Raw genomic sequence first — 19518 nt, forward strand, 5'->3', positions numbered from 1 at the left:
TTCGCAAACTGATTGCTTAATTATTTGCTCCCTTATCTTTCCGGGTACTGAAGTCAAGCTGACTGGTCTGTAATTCCCCGGGTTGTCCTTATTCCCCTTTTTATAGATGGGCACTATATTTGCCCTTTTCCAGTCTTCTGGAATCTCTCCAATCTTCCATGACTTTTCAAAGATAATTGCTAATGTCTCAGATATCTCCTCAGTCAGCTCCTTGAATATTCTAGGATATATTACAGCAGAATCTGGTGACTTGAAGACATCTAACTTGTCTAAGTAATTTTTATAACTTGTGCTTTCCCTAATGTATGCTTCTAAAATTTTGAGAGAATTGTCATTTAATTCCCCATAATGCTTTGATAATGTTTTTTCCTCATCACCAAAGCTCGCTGCTTTTCTTTTCAACCCCGTGCTTTTGTATCCGATATTGGGCATTTTTAATATTTCCTTCCCTCATGCTCCTGGAAAGGACAATGTGGATTCTTCAAAGTTCTATTGTATTGAATCATCTCTGTTCTTGGAGGTGTATATTTATGTTATTAATGCTTCCTGGTGTGGAAGAAATATTACAGTAGGTGAAGATGTAAAGTTTGTATTAAAGAACCCGATAAACTAGCACTTTTTTCTAATAAAAATAGAGCCAAACAAAAACAAAACAAAAAACACACCATTTTACAAAAGAATTCCAGCAGTTAAAAATATGGTTTTACCATCAGACAGCATTAGGGAAAAAAAAAAACCCTTAAGACTTTACTATTTTAAAACCTGATGCAGCAAAAGCGAAAGTATTCATCTTTAACGAACCAAGATAGTCAGTAAAAGGTTTGATATGGAAGTGAGGTTTTGCACATTTACATTTTCCCCCACTCTAAAATGCAGGTTGGATATAAGCCACAAGACCAAAAATAAATCACTCCATTTGACACATCTTAACAATTAAACCTTTTAAACTTAGCATTACACAAGCCCTAGTTCTTATTCTTTCACTGCCAACATTTCACTTTTTTTTTCAGAAACTATGATAAGGCTCTTGAAGATCTTAGCCATGTAAACATGTTATAACAGGTCAAGAATTTAGGAGCAGAAAGAAAAAAAGGTAAATAACATTTCTTTCAAGAGGTCTGAGGCCAACAAGCTAACCTTGTTTCTGATTATGTCACCTACAAAAGCACTTTTTTGTACCACAGGGTTATATTTTCTCACTATTTAATATGCTCTCTACATCAGCTTTCAATAGGTTTTTCAGTGCAAGTGCTTACATCAACATTTGTTTGGTAAGGCTGGAAAGAGTCTTGGTGAACTGCACAAACTTTCAACTTTATTGTTTGCTGTTATGTGCTGAATGCTCTAAACATCAGGGATAAGAGCGGCATTGAGCATATAGAGGGATTTTGAAGTTACAAAAAGAAAAAAAGGCAAGTTCAATTATTTTTTAATATTCTGAATACTCCTTAACTTTGTTTTCTGAGGTATTCAGCACATAACTCTGTATTGAATGCACTCACACTCCACCTTTAATCACAGTCAACAATTTCACTGTCTGAAAGGTATAAAATCCCTCTAATCCTCTCCATCCATGGATTTTTTTAAAGCAATCTCTCAATTTACATAGAGTCTGAAGGTTTACTATTGTCCCCAGAGCAGTAATCTCTGATGTAACCTGCTATCCCAGGAATTAAGCAAAAGCCCTTTAAAAGGGCAATGAACTTGACCTACTTACCCATAAACGTGAAGGGCTATCCTGACAACTATTACGAAGGGATAAACAAAGGAAGTAAGTAATAAGATTTTCTCCCTAACTGCCAAAATCAAAGAAAATGCAAACCTGTGCTATCTCCTCTGTTTTTCTTAATTTCTCTTCCCAGGTGACAGTCATTTCCTGGATCAATTTCTCTGATTCCTCCAACCGATCCTTTAGTTCTGGTGATTTCATAGCCTGCAAATGAAAAAACAAGACATTGAATTCCTTGATATTAACACCTTAGATTAGACACATCAACTCGACAGGTCAATAAAGGAAACTTAACCCCCACTCCTACCGCAGAAAGAATTCATCTCCCTCGACACATTTAACCAAATCACTTATCACCACCACTTCTCTCGTGTACTGCTAGTTCCAAATACAGACCCTCAAAAGAGAGAGTTTATCTGCCCTAATGTAAATCAATTACAAGAATTCTTTCCATTGCCAAGAAGAGATCAACCATAGACTAAGCCCATCTTGTTGCCATATTCAATTGTGAAGCTTCACTGGCTGGTATCTAAAAGAATCAGAGAGATTGTCAGAAATGCTGGGGTTGGCCTGCTATCACTTTCTCAGTAATTTTTCCCACAGAAGGGCAGTTAGGGTCCCAATGATTATTGTATGGTCATTATTGCGGAGATTTATTTTTGCATGTCCGGGGTTTGGCTCCTAAGAGATCACTTTTTTTCACATGGATCACTCAGACAGCTGAAACATTCCTGTTTGTATTTTGCAAAGCTGGAGACATGGTGATCCTAACAGAATGCTTAACACTGGAATTTTATCCCCTTGTCAATTCATTAAGTTTGTTGGCCTTCATGACTCAGTCTCATGCTTACTCTAAGAGCCAAGTGGATAGATATTTTCCCCTTGAGATTGGTATGGGGCTGATGTTTCTGTATCATATGTAATGTCCACCAATACTAGTACTGGGGTATTCTTATTATACTATCTTCGATAGGAAGTAGATTTGTTATAATAATTTATGCTTATTTGTGTATCATTTCCATTTACAAAATGAAAATACTGTCAACCACTAGGTGTTTACACAACGTCAATCAATGCAAGCAAGGGAGATTCAGGTTAGATATTAGGGAAAGCTTTCTACTATAAGGATAATTAAGCACTAGCATAGGTTTCCAAGCAAGATTGTGGAATTCCCATCATTGGAGGTTTTTAAGAACAGACTAGACAAGCACCTGTCAGGGATGCTTAGGTATACTTAGTCCTGCGTCAGCAGAGGGGTCTGGACTAGGTGAGGTCACTTCTGACCCTTCATTTCTACGATTCTGTGAAACATAGCTCCTCATTGGACCAACTCCCTAACCCCACAACCGTAATGTCCTCAAGAAGCACATAGACTTCACTGCATGCCCTGAACAGACTCCAGATCTCTTTGACCAAGAGCAGAAGCAAGAGCTAGGAGTATAGGTTCCTCCCCTTTACTGGAATTTCCCCAGCCCCCAATATACAAGTCTAGGGACTGACAGCTGGAGCATCTCAGCAGATCAATTGTACAGATAAAACCTGCAGAAAGGCCTTTTACGTATCTAAATCACAAGGAATTCATAGCTCATAACCAATAGCACGGATTGTATCCATGAAGGAAAGGGAAGCCAGTGCAGTCTCTAGAACAAAGGCCTAATATGCCTAATTCCAATTGATTAAGCAAAGGCAATGGGATCTAGTGAGAAAAGCACAAAGTTGGAAATAAGTTATTTTCAAGTTCTAAATCTGCTTTGGTTATTTCATATGATCTTAGACAAATCACTTAACATCTGTGTCTGCTTCTTCATCAGCATGGAGATCAATTATACCTACTACACAGGGAGGATTTTTTGGTTGCGGTTTGATTAGCGCATGTACATGAGATATATAAAGTTAGTGCTAAGCATTAACTACCTTATTTTGACACCCAGGTTACACAACATTGCATAGTTATAACTACAAAATACAAAGCTCTCAGATATACAGGACCAAAACCAGAATGTAAAAAAGCAGGCGCATCCCCAGAGAGTCTGGATTAGTTGATTGTTTAGTTTCCAAGATCAGCACAGAAATGTTGGTGGACTTAGTGTGGATACAGTACCACATTTTGGAATTAGTTCCAGAAGAGTTAGGCTAACCTGACTCAACTAGTATAGATAAAATAAAAAGATCAAAAGAGAGGAATAAATCTTATTTGTCCAGTAAAAAATGAAAGTGTCAGATATTGTTCTGCTTACAGCTATTTGAGAGAGAAAGTGAGGGACACCGACACCAAAAGAAAAAATACACTGTAAGGTCTAAACTTAGAAGTGAACTTCAGAATGTAATTCTGCGACTGTCCATATGGGTCACTAAACATTTTTTTTTTTTTTTTAGAAATATGTGCAAGCAATTATTTTATGAAGATAAATAAGTCATATACAAATGCAATAAGCTGGAGAGGAAGAGAGGCTACAAATACAGCTTATGATCTTTACAGTGCAGACTTTTAGCTATAAGCGGTGTACCATTTTTGTATTTTATGTCAATTCCATTGAGATGATGGTGGGGGTAGGATTTAACACACAGGAAAGGAATGATCACTTATATTACATTGTTTTAGAGAGCTGGCTTCCATTATTTGTGCACTAAACCCAAAACTAAAACATGAAAAAAAAAATCAAACACTTTTGAAAATCTCAGCCATTGAGCCTCATAACACTCCTCTGATGGAAGTAGTAGTATCCCAATTTTCCAGAATGAGAAACAGACACAGATTAAATAACTTGGCCGGGGCCATAATCACAGCACCTTCTTTAGCGGTTCTGGGAAGAGAACCCAAAACTACCCTGACTCCTAGCCTTGTTCTCTAACCATTAGATCATGCTCCTGCATGCTTCCATTCAGTTTGAGGCACAAATAAATCACAAGTATCTTGTCTTCAATACCTGAAATAGGGGATATATTCATAATAAATATTGTTAAATGATTTTGAAAGTTGTAAGGTAAACAGAAGACGTGAATATATTTACATCTTGAAGAAAGTGTTGTAATTCTGCTGTATTCCTGGGCAGTTAGATAAAGCCCTCCCAATAGCAAGCACAGACTTTCAAATGTCTGTGTCCCGTGTTCCATCTGTATGTCTTTCTCCCTCCTTGATCTCTGCCTAAGCTTGGACACTACAATGTGACCACTCAATGAAACATTCCAAGGGAAGCTTGCCTCTCACATTACCACCCCCACTAGTCAACACTCAGCAGCCTCATATGGATAAGAGAAAAACGGGGAGAGGAAGAAAGCTGAGGTGAAGAAAGTTGATGTTGATTTTCCCCATAGATACCGTCTAATATTGCCTTACTGATGTTTATCTTCAAGCCCAGTCAAAATATCCAACAAGTGTCTTCATAGGATTGCAGCAGCATGAAGTAGGACACACAAAGGAGCTGTGAACAGCTAGTATATTGTACCTCTGCTTTGGTGAGCTGTTCTCTGAGCTTCTCCACCTCCTCTCGGAGTTCTCGGATGATGCGGGCATTGGGGTCTTCATTCACCACGGCATGGTTAACTATGTTCTTGGCCCGGTCTGCATATCTCAATGTGGAAAGGGTCTCATCATAGTTATCTGCTGCTGGGCTGACTGTTGCCACCATGGCAGTCTTGCTATTACCACCAAGGCTGTCCTGCAGGAGAGCAAAGGAAAGAAATTAAGGCAGGGTTTTTTGTTCATTTGTTTTTAAAAAAAGAGCACTGAAGAATAAAGGAGGGGACTGGTAATGAGAGAGCTTTTCACCCCAAGCCCACCAGTTCAAATCCAGTCCATGTAGGTAGTAACTAAAAGCTGTTTGCATCTGAAGGCTATTGGGTGGCCTATGTATACTGGGTTGATGGCCTCCTTAGGTCTTCTATTGGTACCTATCTCTATAATATCTGAGTGCCTCCTCCAGGAAAAGAAGCCACTTGAGAAGGTTCTCTTTCCTGCAATCATGAGCCTTCATCACTGGTCCAGAGTTTCAGTGTTGAAGAGTGAAACAAGAGAGGGCAGGAGGGAGAGAGACACCCCATCTTTCAGGTAGATTAAGCCAATCTGATTGAGGGTTCTAAAAAGTCAGGCCTGTAATTGCTGACAGCATCGTTGTCCATCTAAACAGATTGACCAAGGACTGTATCATGGAGGCTAAACTACTGTCTTCTCCCTAGATGTAGTCCCTCCTGACCAAGGGTGAGGGAACGTTGCATTGTTGTTCCCTATGCTGTATTTGTTCTATGATTGATACAGAAGACTAATCTTCAGAGCTGTCAAGTTCATCTCAGGGTATCAGTGGCCTCCACTCATCTGAGGGGCTTTTATTGTTTTAGTGAGACCCGTCTACCATTTCATGTTCTCAAATAATCTGGCAACTTTCACAAATACTGAGTGTAGATTTAAAAAAAGTAATTCTAAAGTATCTGGCAACCTCACATCAGCAAGTACATGCCAGGGATGATTGTCAGGGACTATTTAAGACAGAAATGTAGGACCTCACTCAATCTATGTATTTTGTAGGTTACATTCAGTAGTTGTTTAAATCAGCAAGCTCTGGTAGAGGTCCCTTGAGGCAGGAAACATGTTGCAGTGGCACAAAATGGCTATAACTCCATTTTTGGGGAGAGAGAAAGGGAAGAGAGCTCATAAGAGACTAATGCAACCCAGCTCTAAATGAAGCATAAGCCAATATAGCAAGAACTGTTTTTCAAAACTGTTCTAATGTCTAAAGCTGCTTCCTACCACCGGGAGAAGTCCAGTGAAGCAAACCAGCAGTTGCATCTCCTGCCATCCACAGGAATTAATCTTTGAGTCAATGGATATGATGCAACAGGCAGGGGATGATGTAATTTATACATTCTTGTGTCGGCTTTCCTGACCTTAGCTCTGTGTTCTAGTTAAACTCATTGGTGGGGTGTCCTTCTCTAACAAGCACGTCTATGATGAGCCCACATAGGGTGCAGAAGCAGACAGCTATAACACATTTGCAACAAAAGTTACACCAGAAAGAAAACAGTATATTACTGTGCATCATTTTAATCAGCAAATTGGAGACCGGGCTAATAATAAATGCTTGTTCAATACAGAATGATTTGTACAAATACCAAACAAAATATTTGTCCTAGAAGGTAAATAGCTTGATGCTATCTGTTTAAAAACAAAAAAAAAAACAGATCAAAGATATTGTACTTGACCAATTTGTCATACAAAGGTTTATAAGTTTTTGGGTATTTTTGTTTTAAATACAGCAAGTTGTAGCTTGAATTTGCTACACTCAGAATGGAATCTAAACTGTTTAACACAACAGGAATAGATCTTCCAAAAAGGAAAATCATGCCACAAAAGAAAAATGAAGGCGTTCCTCAAAAAGTGGATATCACTTTAAAAGGTGCCATAAAGATAACCCCATCTAGGAGCTACCGTTATTGAGGTCATGTATCCATATTCTCTGAGCCAAAGGGGAAAAGTCTTTTAATGCAGTAGTTCTTCATGTATTCCATACTGTGACCCTTTTTACATATTGGGGCTCCTCTCTTACCCTGCAAGATGGGAAGGACAAGGTGGTCTTGATCCTCAGGTTGACAATCCCTGCCTTCGTGCAAATGTAACCAACATGGCAGGTGCAGCACTAAGTTACATGTAATATCACACCACCTACAATCAGTTTATGGGCCAGTTATTAAATTAAATGGTTTTGAGGATTCAGTGGCCATTTTGCTGGTTTTAACTGCTCAGGCTTTCTTCCAGTTTACTACACACATTACATATGAACACGATTCACTAAATCAGATTGTCCATCCCCTCCTTAGCTAGTGCAATATTATCCACTTCAGTATTCACAGAAGACTAATATTTTAAGTCACAGTAATTGAAAAGGTGGTTACATCTGAAACTGACTTATAAACAGTTTTTAATTAGGGCTGTTAAGGATTAAAGAAAATAATTCCAATTAAGCGCGAGATTAAAAAAAAATAGTCACAATTAATCAGTTTTAACCGCACTGTTAAACAATAATAGAATATCAATTTAACTTCATTCACCTCAAACAAGTACGGTAGTAAACGCTCTACCACGAAAGTGCAATTTACAAATGTAGAATTTTTTACATAACTGCACTCAAAACCAAAACAGTGTAAAACTTTAGCGCCGACAAGTCGAAGCATGAAGGGCATACGAATGTTTAGCATAACTGAACCGTAAATACCTTGCAACGCTGGCTACAACAGTGCCACACAAACGCCTGCTCTCACTTTCAGGTGACACTGTAAATAAGAAGCAGGCAGCCTTATCTCCCATCAATGTAAACAAACTTGTCTTCGGGATTGGCTGAACAAGGCGAAGGACATAAGAATGGCCAAACTGGGTCAGACCAAAGGTCCATCTACCCCAGTATCCTGTCTTCCGACAGTGGCCAATCCCAGGTGCCCCAAAGGGAATGAAAAGAACAGCTAATCATCAAGGGATCCATCCCGTCGCTCATTCCCAGCTTCTGGCAAACAGAGGCTAGGGACACCATCCCTGCCCATCCTGTGCCTCTCCAAACAGCCAGGCCCCTGCCCCCTATCCGCCCCCTTCCACTTCCCGCCCCCTTCAGAACCCCTGACCCATCCAACCCCCCCTGCTCCTTGTCCCCTGACTGCCCCTCCTGGGACCCCTCCCCACACCTAACTGCCCCCTCAGGACCCCACCCCCTATCCAATCCCCCCATCTCCCTGTCCCCTGACTGCCCCGACCCCTATCTACACCCCTGCCCCCTGACAACCCCCCCAATCTCCCCCAACCGCCCCCCCCAGAAGCCCCACCCCATCCAACTGCTCCCTGACTGCCCCCCCGGGACCTCCTGCCCCTTATCCAACTCCCCTGCTCCCCACCCTCTTACCATACCGCTCAGAGCAGCAGGACTGGGAGACACACCGCCCGGCCGGAGCCAGCCACGCCACTGCACTGCCTGGGAGGAGTTCAGAGCCCCGCCGCCCAGAGCACTGGTGGCACGGCAAGCTGAGGCTGCGGGGTAGGAGGAACAGCAGGGGAGGGGCCGGGGGCCAGCCTCCCCAGCCAGGAGCTCAAGGGGTGGGCAGGACGGTCCAGCGGGCTGCCACAGTTTGCCCACCTCTGTGCTAGGACTTCAGGGAATATATTCTATGGTTTTTTGTACTGAAGTAAGCTGAGCCACTCTGACTACTTTCCAGTGACTTGTGGGAGAATTTCTCTGCCCTTTCTGGGCACACTGGGGAACCGTAGGTATACAGGGATATGTCAGCAAACCAGTAAAGTGCCTGAAACCATTATGGCTTATTGCTAAAAGCAGCCAAGCCAGCAGGCCGTGAAGTGGCCATGTAGCAAACTCAGCCTGACCAAGGCAGGAAGGGAGGGGGTTCTGAGTGCCACAGAAATCACAGCTTGACCCCGCGTCCTTCCTGATAAGGATTGTGTTGAAGTTGCTGATACAGGCATCTTAGAAGAGCAGGATGTGCCCCAGGAATGTCTATTGGGGTCTCAAGGCTGCAAACTCTGGGAAAAACCCACCCCTGGTTAATCAATAATCAGAAGGAAGCCTCTTGCTTGACCATTGGAACTGCTTGCTTAACAAGTTTTCTTTAAGGGACATGTCATTCTATTACTAATGTATAAATAAGGGGGGAAAGTTTGAGGTGGTGGGACTCTTCTGGACTGGACTCTCCCTCTGGATGCATCTTGTGTTCCCCACTGGCAGATGGGCTGCCTCTGTGCCACTCGAGACCCACACTCAGCTTTGGTAATTATCAAGGGTTGGGGGTGTTTTAGTAACCTGTTGCGGACATGTGTAAGTGCTTGAGACTAAGTAAAGTTTAGCTTTAAGTGAAAGCACTCTTGTATTGTCCTGTTTGTGCCAGCCATCTATCAGTCGGAAGGTCGTGTCTCCCCCGATTTATTTCCTGACACCACCTCTCACAAAGTAAAAGTTACCAATAGCTTTGGGTTGAAAGAACCCCGCGTAACATAGGAAGCCACTGGAGGATTATCAGCACTTGAGTGATTTAGCCTGTGTCCTCACTGCGAAGTGAGTGAGCTACCAATCAGAGTAAAAGCTACACCCGAGCTCTAACTCATAGCCCCAGCCACACCAACTAGCCCAGGTTTAAAGTACCAAACTCAGGTGAGAGATTTCCGTGCATGGATAGAAGGGGTGTGTTAAGGGGCAGCATCCAAGTAAGAGTTACCTCTGCAGTGAAATCATATTTCAAATGAGTTTATTTTATAGCTGCAGGCTAGAACTGGGCAAAAAATTTTCAGCAAATAGTAAATTAGCCTTGAAAAAAATGCTTTTTTCTGCACCAAAAAATAATAATAATAATAATTTGGGTCAAATTCAGCAAATAGTTTTGGCCAAAAATTATGGGGTGGGGAGAATTGAAGTTTAAATGGTTCATTTTGGCCATTTTGAAATGAAATGTTTCAACTTTTCATTTAAAACGGTGTTTCATTTTGAAATGTTGTTATTTTTAAATAAAAGGTGAAACATCTGAAAAGTGAAACACAGAAAAAACGTTCAGTTCTGGTCCTGTTTTCTTTAACCCAAAACAAATTTTTTTTTGGTTCAGCAAGACAAAAATACAATTTTTCGCTCAGCTCTATTTCTGGCCATACAGCTAATTAGCAGTGGTTTACGTTCACCATCATGCTAATTATTTCACATAATTATTTAAATATGTAGGTTTGGTCATTACTAACCATTTTGTCGCTTTATGTAATAGGTTTAACCGAGCCATCTAATCAGAATCTTTTACTATCAGACTTTAGCCCCAAGCTTTATGTTGTCCTCAGAAATCACTTTAAAAAAAAAAAAAAAATATATATATATATATATATATATGGCATCTCACTCAAGAAAGCAGAAAAAAAATTCTGCGCTTCTTCACCTTTACTTTATTAAGAATTCGGCTTCCAACACATTCTTTGGAGATAGAATTTTGTGGTCTAGTTTCTGAACGCACAGAGCACCTCTAGTTTCCACTGACTTTAGTGATTTGCTCAATAATTCTGAAAATCAGGCCATCTGTTTTGAAAGGTGACTAGCAAAGTTTTTTTTTTAAAATGTGTCTTGTCTTTTTTTTCATTGAGATTTATACAGAGGTTATGAAAGATTTATTTACATATTTTTCTGCTTGATTTTTAAAGTTAGAAATAGATCTTCCTGGATTTTACTCAAGGATCACTGGAGATATAAGTTTGTTTATTGTGAACTCAATTCATCTTCACTGAAGGGCTGAAGGTGATGAATCTCTACAGAGGTTTTATCTAGGGCTGTCGATAAATCGCAGTTAACTCATGAGTAATTTTTTTGAGTTAATCACAATTAAAAAATTTAATCGTGATTAATCGCACTGTTAAACAATAGAATACCAATTGAAATTAAATTTTTTGGATTTTTTTCTACATTTTCAAACATTTTGATTTCTATTACAACACAGAATAGAATGTGTACAGTGATCACTTTTTATTTTTTATTACAAATATTTGTACTGCAAAAATTATAAAAAATAGTATTTTTCAATTCACCTCATGCAAGTACTGTAGTGCAATCTCTTTATTGTGAAAGCATAACTTACAAATGTAGATTTTTGTTGTTGTTACATAACTGCACTCAAAAACAAGACTATGTAAAACTTTAGAGCCTACAAGTCCATTCAGTCCTACTTCTTGTTCAGCCAATTGCTAAGACAAACAAGTTTGTTTACATTTACGGGAGATCCTGCTGCCTGCTTCTTATTTACAATGTCACCTGGAAGTGAGAGCAGGCATTCGTATGGTACTTCTGTAGCCAGAGCTGCAAGGTATTTATGTGCCAGATATGCTAAACATTCATATGCCCCTTCATGCTTCGGCCACCATTCCAGAGGACATACTTCCATGCTAATGATGCTCGTTAAAAAAATAATGTGTTAATTAAACTTGTGACTGAACTCCTTGGGGGAGAATTGTATGTCTCCTGTTCTGTTTTACTTGCATTCTGCCACATATTTCATGTTATAGCTGTCTTGAATGATGACCCAGCACATGTTTGTTTTAAGAACACTTTTCACAGCAGATTTGACAAAACGCAAAGAAGGTACCAATGTGAGATTTCTAAAAATAGCTACAGCACTCGACCCAAGGTTTAAGAATCTGAAGTGCCTTCCAAAATCTGAGGGACGAGGTGTGGAGCATGCTTTCAGAAATCTTAAAAGAGCAACACTCCGATGCAGAAACTACAGAACCTGAATGACCAAAAAAGAAAATCAACCTTCTGCTGGTGGCATCTGACTCAGATGATGAAAATGAACATACGTCGGTCCGCTCTGCTTTGGATCATTATCATCAGCATGGACACATGTCCTCTGGAATGGTGGCTGAAGCATGAAGGGACATATGAATCTTTAGCGCATTTGGCACATAAATATCTTGTGACACTGGTTACAACAGTGCCATGCAAAAGCCTGTTCTCCCTTTCAGGTGACATTGTAAACAAGAAGCAGGCAGCATTATTTCCTGCAAATTGCAACCAAACTTGTTTTTCTGAGCGATTGGCTAAACAAGAAGTAGGACTGAGTGGACTTGTAGGCTCTAAAGTTTTACATTGCTTTGTTTTTGAATGCAGTTATTTTTGTACATAATTCTACATTTGCAAGTTCAACTTTCATGAAAAAGAGATTGCACTACAGTACTTGTATTAGGTGAATTGAAAAATACTATTTCTTTTGTTTTTTACAGTGCAAATATTTGTAATAAAAAATAAATACAAAGTGAGCACTGTACACTTAAACAGGAGATGATGTCCTTCAAAAGCCAGGCCCATACAATAGAATGGGGGCCTGAACTACAATTCCCATAAGGCAATGCCCTGATAGAGAAATGCAGTCTAATGTTCTCTTGAACTGGTCAGAAATCTAATATTTTGGATCTGTTAAAAAAACTAAATATTCAATTTGGGTGGAACTGATCTGAAATGAAATATTTCATTTTAATTTTCCCATGGTCAATTTCAATTTTGTGGAAACTTTATTTTCCTATCAGAAAATCATTCTAATGGAAAATTTCCAACGAGCTCTAATCTTAAATAATCCATTAAATGTAGGTCAAAGATTGCCACTGGGCATCATTAAAACTATTTGTCTAATCATTTCATTCAGGAGAACGCATTGAAGCTTTCCATAACAATCCTCAACATGTTTAAATTCACAGAATAAATACCATTGGCTTATGGGAATATACTCTTTGCCTGCATAATATAGTCCCATCCCTACATGTCTGCAAATAACTGTCTTGCAGGGCCCACTCCAAATAAAATAGCAATGTACTCACATCGCAGCCATTGAAGACTATATGGGATCCAGTGTGAACTTGCCCTCTTCAATGTGGTGTTTTTTCTTGAGCCAGGGACTTTTTCTCCTCTCCGAAATACTTTCAAAAATGTGAAGCAATTGGCAAACGATCCCAGGTTTGTATAGACAGTATGTCCAAAATCAGGCACTTTTTAGAATCCACAGAAAATGTTCATAGTTTACACTTTGAGAACTTCCATTGCATCAATTAGCTTCAAAGCAGAGCTTACAATAAAACCGCTAAATTGGAACTCTTCTCCATAGGAGGCTGGGCATGCTATTAGTGATACGCCACCATGGTTCATAACCTATCCATTATTAATTTTTTAATGGTCCCTCCATTACTGTGTTGACTGTTCAGGCCCAGCTCCAGGGCATCCAATTTATTTTATATATAATTCTCTGTTGTGCAACGGCACTGGTTCCTTTATTGCACAGTGGGAAGGGTGAATGGAGACTAAGCTAGACTCTCATAATGAAAAAGAGTAAATTTGCAACGGGTGGGGGGCTTAGTATGTCAGAGACAAGAACAGAATGGAAATAACTAAGAAAAAAAGACTAAAACCAGCCAACTATGTGTTGGCACTAAAATTATTGTGAGAACACTATTGGAATGTGAAATTTAGACATTACTTTCCTAACCAACACCTAGAACAAGAAAATAGTTTACGAGGCGATCACTGTTCTCAGTTCCTACATTTTTTCTATATTTTTTCTTTTTAATGTGCCTCAAACTGCAGAACACCCACACAGAAGGCAGAATAAAGAGAATGTATAATTGATAAAATACATCAGAAGCCTGATAAGTTGGTAAGAAGATTGAGAACTTGGTCAAAAATAATAACCACTTGCATTTAGTTGGGGATTGGTCCTGCTTTGAGCAGGGGGTTGGACTAGATGACCTCCTGAGGTCCCTTCCAACCCTGATATTCTATGATTCTGGTGCTGCTCCTAATGGCTTCAATGTGAACAGAATTGTGCCCCTAGTATCTGTCATCCAAGGATCTTCAAGTAAGTTATAAACCTGAAGGGCCAGATTCTGAGCTGGGTTTGGAGATTCACAACATTCCTGTGACATAAATAATTGTTGTTATACCTGTTTTACAATGGGGAAGATGGGAACAGAAATACTGAATGGACTTGCCCAAGGTCACACAACAGGGTACAGAACCCAGAAGCTGCAACTGGCATGGTTATTAAAGTTTGTTTCCAGTAGTGCCCACAATGGACAAGGTGCTTTCCAAAGATAAAAGAGCATGGTCCCTGCTCTGAAGAGTTTAGAATCTAAGATAAAAAGACCAGGACAGGAAAATAGATGGAAAGGGGATAGAAGCAACATACATCAGTAAAGCTAATAGATGGCCCATCTTGCAATACAAAGTCTTGATTATGTCAATGGTTATTAAAATTTGGTCTAAAACAGTGGCTTTCAACCTGTGGTCCACAGACTATGTCTAAGATTTCCAAAGGGATCTACACCTCCATTCAAAATGTTTTAGGGGTCCGCAAATGAAAATAGGTTGAAAACCACTGTTCTAAAATATAGATTATTCCCTAGTATCCTAGAATACATTCTCTCTCCTGCACCACATTGAAAAGGAGTGGCACATTGTACAATAACAATCCCCAAATGCTCAGACTTTAAAAACAAGCTTGGACATCTTTAATTGATGAATTTTTAGTTTGACCTTTCTTTAAAATGCAATCAAATTATCTTTTTCACTAGGTATTAGTTAAAAATTTCACCCTTGAGTTTCACTTAAATAAGCCTGTTTTTGAAATTAAGCCTTTGTTAGGATTTTAACCTGGCTGAACATGAACAGGACAAAGGAAATGAGCTGCTTGGAGGAAGGCATAACAAAAGTCTATTTCTGTTTCTGAGCTTCAGCCCTTACTACGCATGCGATTGCCATCTTTGCTATAATGTATCGGGCAGGTGCTAAACATGAATCTCAACCTATTTGCTGGATTATGTTTAGAAAAGGATCAGCATAACTAATTCTAACAACATGGGAAAGCCTCTGAAAAGCTTTCCATTTCTGCTTCCTCAGATTCAGTTACACATGTATAGGTCTCACTACTGCAGTAAACTGAAACAAACCAAGCATAGCTGATTACAACATTGCAGAGAAGCGAAGTACATTTGTTTCAACAAACTTCAAGACAGTGAATATAAAGGCAAGGCTATATTTTAGCATAGATAGGAAGTGTTATGTGTGGCAGCATTATGAAAAAAAGATTTACTATATAAGAAAAATAAAATTATCACTTCTGCTATTCTATTGAAGCTTTTATACAGCTTCATCACTGTAGTATGTGATGTTTAAAATCTTAGTATCTACAAGGTTAACTTGTTAACTGAATTTCCCAATGTTAACTATTACAAAACAATATTGTGGGAAGGTTTGTTAAAGGTAACCACTTGGAAAATCAAGTCTCATAGTGCTAAGAGGCTATATCAGTTGATCTTTTATTTCACTACTGTATCTAGCCTAAGAGGCAATGAACTGCAATGAAGGTCAACTATTGAGGGCCGGGGGAGGTGTGTGTTCTGTTTGTTTTTTTCCAAATTTCATTATAGGAAAAAGTTTAAACATTTTAAATACCTCTATATCTTACTGTTCACTTTTTATTTATTTATTTATTAACACTTGCAAATAAACTATGGGAATGGAGAATTCATATCACATTATGTTTAAAGAGATCACCTAGGGATTATGTGCGGGTGGTTAGGCTGGGTGCAGTCTACAAAAGGATCTAGCTTTAGCAATCATCAGGTAATAGAGCCAACATAAACGTTTGTGGGTCTGAAGAAATCTGTTTCTTTTCCAGCTTATTTCTTTATACCAATAAATATCATAATTGCCTCTTGATAGCAAGGAAGCATAGGACAAAGGTAAGGAAGGAAGAGATACCAACTTGCCAAGATTCATAACTAAGTCTGATAGAAACATTTTGAACTTCACAATTTTGATGTGGAAAAACAGAAAAAAAAAAATTAAACATTATGGGATACTGATGCCCTATTGGGTCTGCACCTCTATAATGCAATTACTTTAAAACCTAGCCAATCTGCCTGTCAGTCACTCAATCTGTACCAATGGAAGGAAAAGCCATCTCACTATAAGGAAAGCAATTGCCTCTTTGGCTTTAGATATGAAAGCAACCACACATACTTTTGCTCTAAAAGTAGCATATTCAAAGACCAGGAGAAAACAGGATCTTCCTTAAGTGAAAATACACAGTCACTGCCCAAACTTCTCTCTTCTTGGTTAACTGCAGCTTACCATCCTTTTATAACCACTATATATAAAAAGGAGGCAGCAGGAGCAAAACAAAATCATTTAGATGTCAATGAGCTTCATTTGAAGTCCTCCTAGATCCAGTTTCTTTTTGCAACAGTAACCTTCAAATCAGAATTATTTGCAGTACAGAAACTGACTCCATAACTGCTCATTTCACATGAGCATGAGAATATGACTGCAACTGGACTGCAGACTGGAATATGTTTTGTGAATACACTCCTGCCTAGTTGACGCAAAGGGCTAAACATCTTATCCAAAATCTCTGAAGTTAATCATGTCACCCATGACGTTGGGTAAACTTAGGTCATAAGGAGATGGCCCATGTTAAATTAGCCCCAGAGTTCTGAGTGTAGCTGTTAGTGAGTTGACTCAAAAAGCTGGACCGAAATATTTATTAGATCACTTCAAAAATATGCCCTATACTTTTGGCCATCACAGGGTTATTACCAATAAGCAGGGGAGATAGAATTTATCCTGTGGAGACACTAACGGCTAATACCCTTCTAATTCTTCAAAGATAAGACTGCTGCATATAAAACTAAGATTAGATGTGGAATAATCATATTTTACACATTACGAAGGAAAAATTCTTCTCTCTCTCTCTCCTCATGCCACCCACTCCAAAGATGTATGAGAAGTTCACTTACTTTAAGTAACCAAGTGAGCACAGAATCACGATATGGAACAAATTTGTTCTTGTTCTTGCCAGCAGCCTGATCTGCTAGAGCAGAAATAACCAGCCCAAGAGTTGTAAGGGACCTGCATGGAGAAAGTAACCAACCCATGAACAAGTGAAGGGATCTATAATTCAAAAAGCCCTTTTAAATGTGATGGATGCCCAAATAAATTGAAAAAGTTACTCACCTTGTGTAGTAACTATGGTTCTTCAAGATGTGTCCCCCTGTGGGTGTTCCACTGTAGGTGTATCTGCATCCCTGCGCTGTCGATTGGAGAACTTTGGTAGCAGTCCACCCTGCTCGTGCATGCACTGTTCCTCGTCTGCCAGGAGGTTAGCCAGTATGCGTGGAAAATCCCTCCTTAGCTCCTTCTCTACTGCAGAGTCAATTACCAGAACTCCAAAGTAGAGGGGAGGAGGGTGGGTCATGGAGCACCCACAGGGACACACATCTTGAAGAACCATTGCTACTGCACAAGGTGAGTAACTTCTTCTTTGAGTAGTGTCCCTATGGGTGCTCCACTGCAGGTGACTCCCGAGCAGCGTCCACTACTGAAGGCTGGGGTTTCAGAGTTGAGTCGATTATGGATGACAGCACTGAGGCATCGAATCTGGCATCTGCAGCTGAATCCATGAGGATAGCATAATGCTCTGCAAAGGGTGTTTGCAGATCCCCAGGTAGTTGCTCTGCAGATTTCTGAGATAGGGATACCTTTGGAGAAGGTGACAGAAGAGGTGACTGATCTTGTAGAGTGTGTGCATATTGAAGACAGGGGTATTACATTACGCATCTGGTAATAGAGCTTGATACAGTTTGAGACCCATTTGGAGAGTCCTTGAACTGAAATCGCTACACCTTTTGATCTATTTGCACCAGAGAGAAAGTGTCTCAGAGATTTTCTAAATGCTCTTGTCCTGTCCAAATAGAAGACCAAGGGCCTCCTCACGTGAAGCATATGGAGGATGGTTTCCCTATTATCCTAAAGAGGTTTAGGATAGAAGGTTGGAAGTTGAACAGGCAGGTTTATAGGAAACGTGCAAGTTAGCTTGGGAGTGAACTTTGGATGTGGACGAAGAGTGATTTTGTCAGAGAACACCACCCTGAGGAGGGGATGTGCTACCAGGGCTGCTATCCCCCCTATCCCGCTTGCTGAGGTAATGGCGATCAGGAATGCTGTTTTCATTGAAAGGTGAGTTGACAAAGAAGTGGCCATGGGTTCAAATGGTGGTCTAGTCAGTCCTTTTAACACTAGGTTGAGATTCCACTGAGGAGTGGGAAGTCTAGGTTGGGGAAAGAGTTTTGCTATGCCTTTGAGAAATCTCTTTGTGGTTGGATGAGAAAAGATAGAGTATCCTTCTACCTGTTGATGGAAGGTTGCAATTGCTGCTAGGTGAACCTTTAGTAAGCTGATAGAGAGACCTGATTTCTTGAGAGTCAACAGGTAGTCCAGGACTATCAGTAGGGTGGCTGCATTCGGGATGACACCTTTAGGTTGACACCAGATTTGAAATCTTTTCCACTTTTGCAGGTAGGTACAACGAGTAGCTCCTTTCCTATTGTGTAACAGCACCTCCTGTACTTCCTCAGAGAAAAATGACTATGTGATGGAACTATGAAGGAGTCAGGCTTTGAGTCACAGCATCTACAGGTTGGAATGGGGGGTGCGACCCTTGTTCTGCAATAGCAGGAACAGAGTGATTGGAAGAGTCATCTGTGGACATAGTGGCAACTGCAACACATAAGAGTACCACATCTGCCTGGGCCAGATGGGAGCAATCAGTATGCTTGTTTCTCTCTTTTCACTTTCAACAGGACTTTCAGAATTAGAGGAAATGGGGAAAGGTGTAAAGAAGACCCTTGTCCCATAGGAGGAGGAGGAGTGTCCCCCAAGCAGTGTCATCTGATCCCAGCTCTGGAGCAGTACTGAGGGCATTTCTTATTCTGATAAGTAGCGAACAGATCTACTGTCATAGTCCCCCATTGTTGGAATATGTTATGCAGGACCATCAAATCTACTTCCCATTCATGGATGAGTGAGAACTTGTGACTGAGGTTGTCTGCTGTAGTGTTGTGTATTCCCAGCAGGTAGGCTGCTAATATTAAGACCATGTGGGAAATGCACCAGTTACATAACTTCAGTGCTTCCATACACAGGGAGTGTGATCTGGCACCTCCCTGACGGTTTATGTAATACATGTAGGCCACATTGTCTGTCATGACTTTTGTGTGCGTGTCTTTGATCAGGGGGAGAAAATGAGCACACGCATTGCTGACCGCTCTGAGTTTGAGCAGATTGATGAGAAGGTGTTTCTCAGATAAAGATCATTTGCCGTGCACCATGAGATCACTGAAATGTGTACCCCATCCTATAAGGGACCATAGAATCATAGAATATCAGGGTTGGACGGGACGTCAGGAGGTCATCTTGTCCAACCCCCTGCTCAAAGCAGGACCAATCCCCAAC

At 40.1% G+C, this 19518-nt stretch overlaps 1 protein-coding gene across 3 annotated transcripts in view; it reads right to left on the bottom strand.

Moving 5' to 3' along the window:
• Positions 1 to 19518, bottom strand: part of KIF13B (kinesin family member 13B) — a 213975-nt gene that overhangs the window by 98021 nt on the left and 96436 nt on the right. The window contains exons 10-12 of one of the 3 annotated variants that reach the window (XM_048845803.2): positions 17025 to 17136; positions 5176 to 5388; positions 1823 to 1933 (exon numbers count right to left, since the gene is read on the bottom strand). In XM_048845803.2, coding sequence (XP_048701760.1) covers positions 1823 to 1933; positions 5176 to 5388; positions 17025 to 17136 — 436 coding nt within the window. Of the gene's footprint in view, positions 1 to 1822; positions 1934 to 5175; positions 5389 to 7935; positions 8061 to 17024; positions 17137 to 19518 lie in introns of those variants that run through there. The other 2 variants (XM_075126334.1, XM_048845802.2) reach the window with 2 other exon arrangements.

The sequence above is a fragment of the Caretta caretta genome, chromosome 3 (assembly GCF_965140235.1).
Source record: "Caretta caretta isolate rCarCar2 chromosome 3, rCarCar1.hap1, whole genome shotgun sequence".
Classification (NCBI taxonomy): Eukaryota; Metazoa; Chordata; order Testudines; family Cheloniidae; genus Caretta; species Caretta caretta.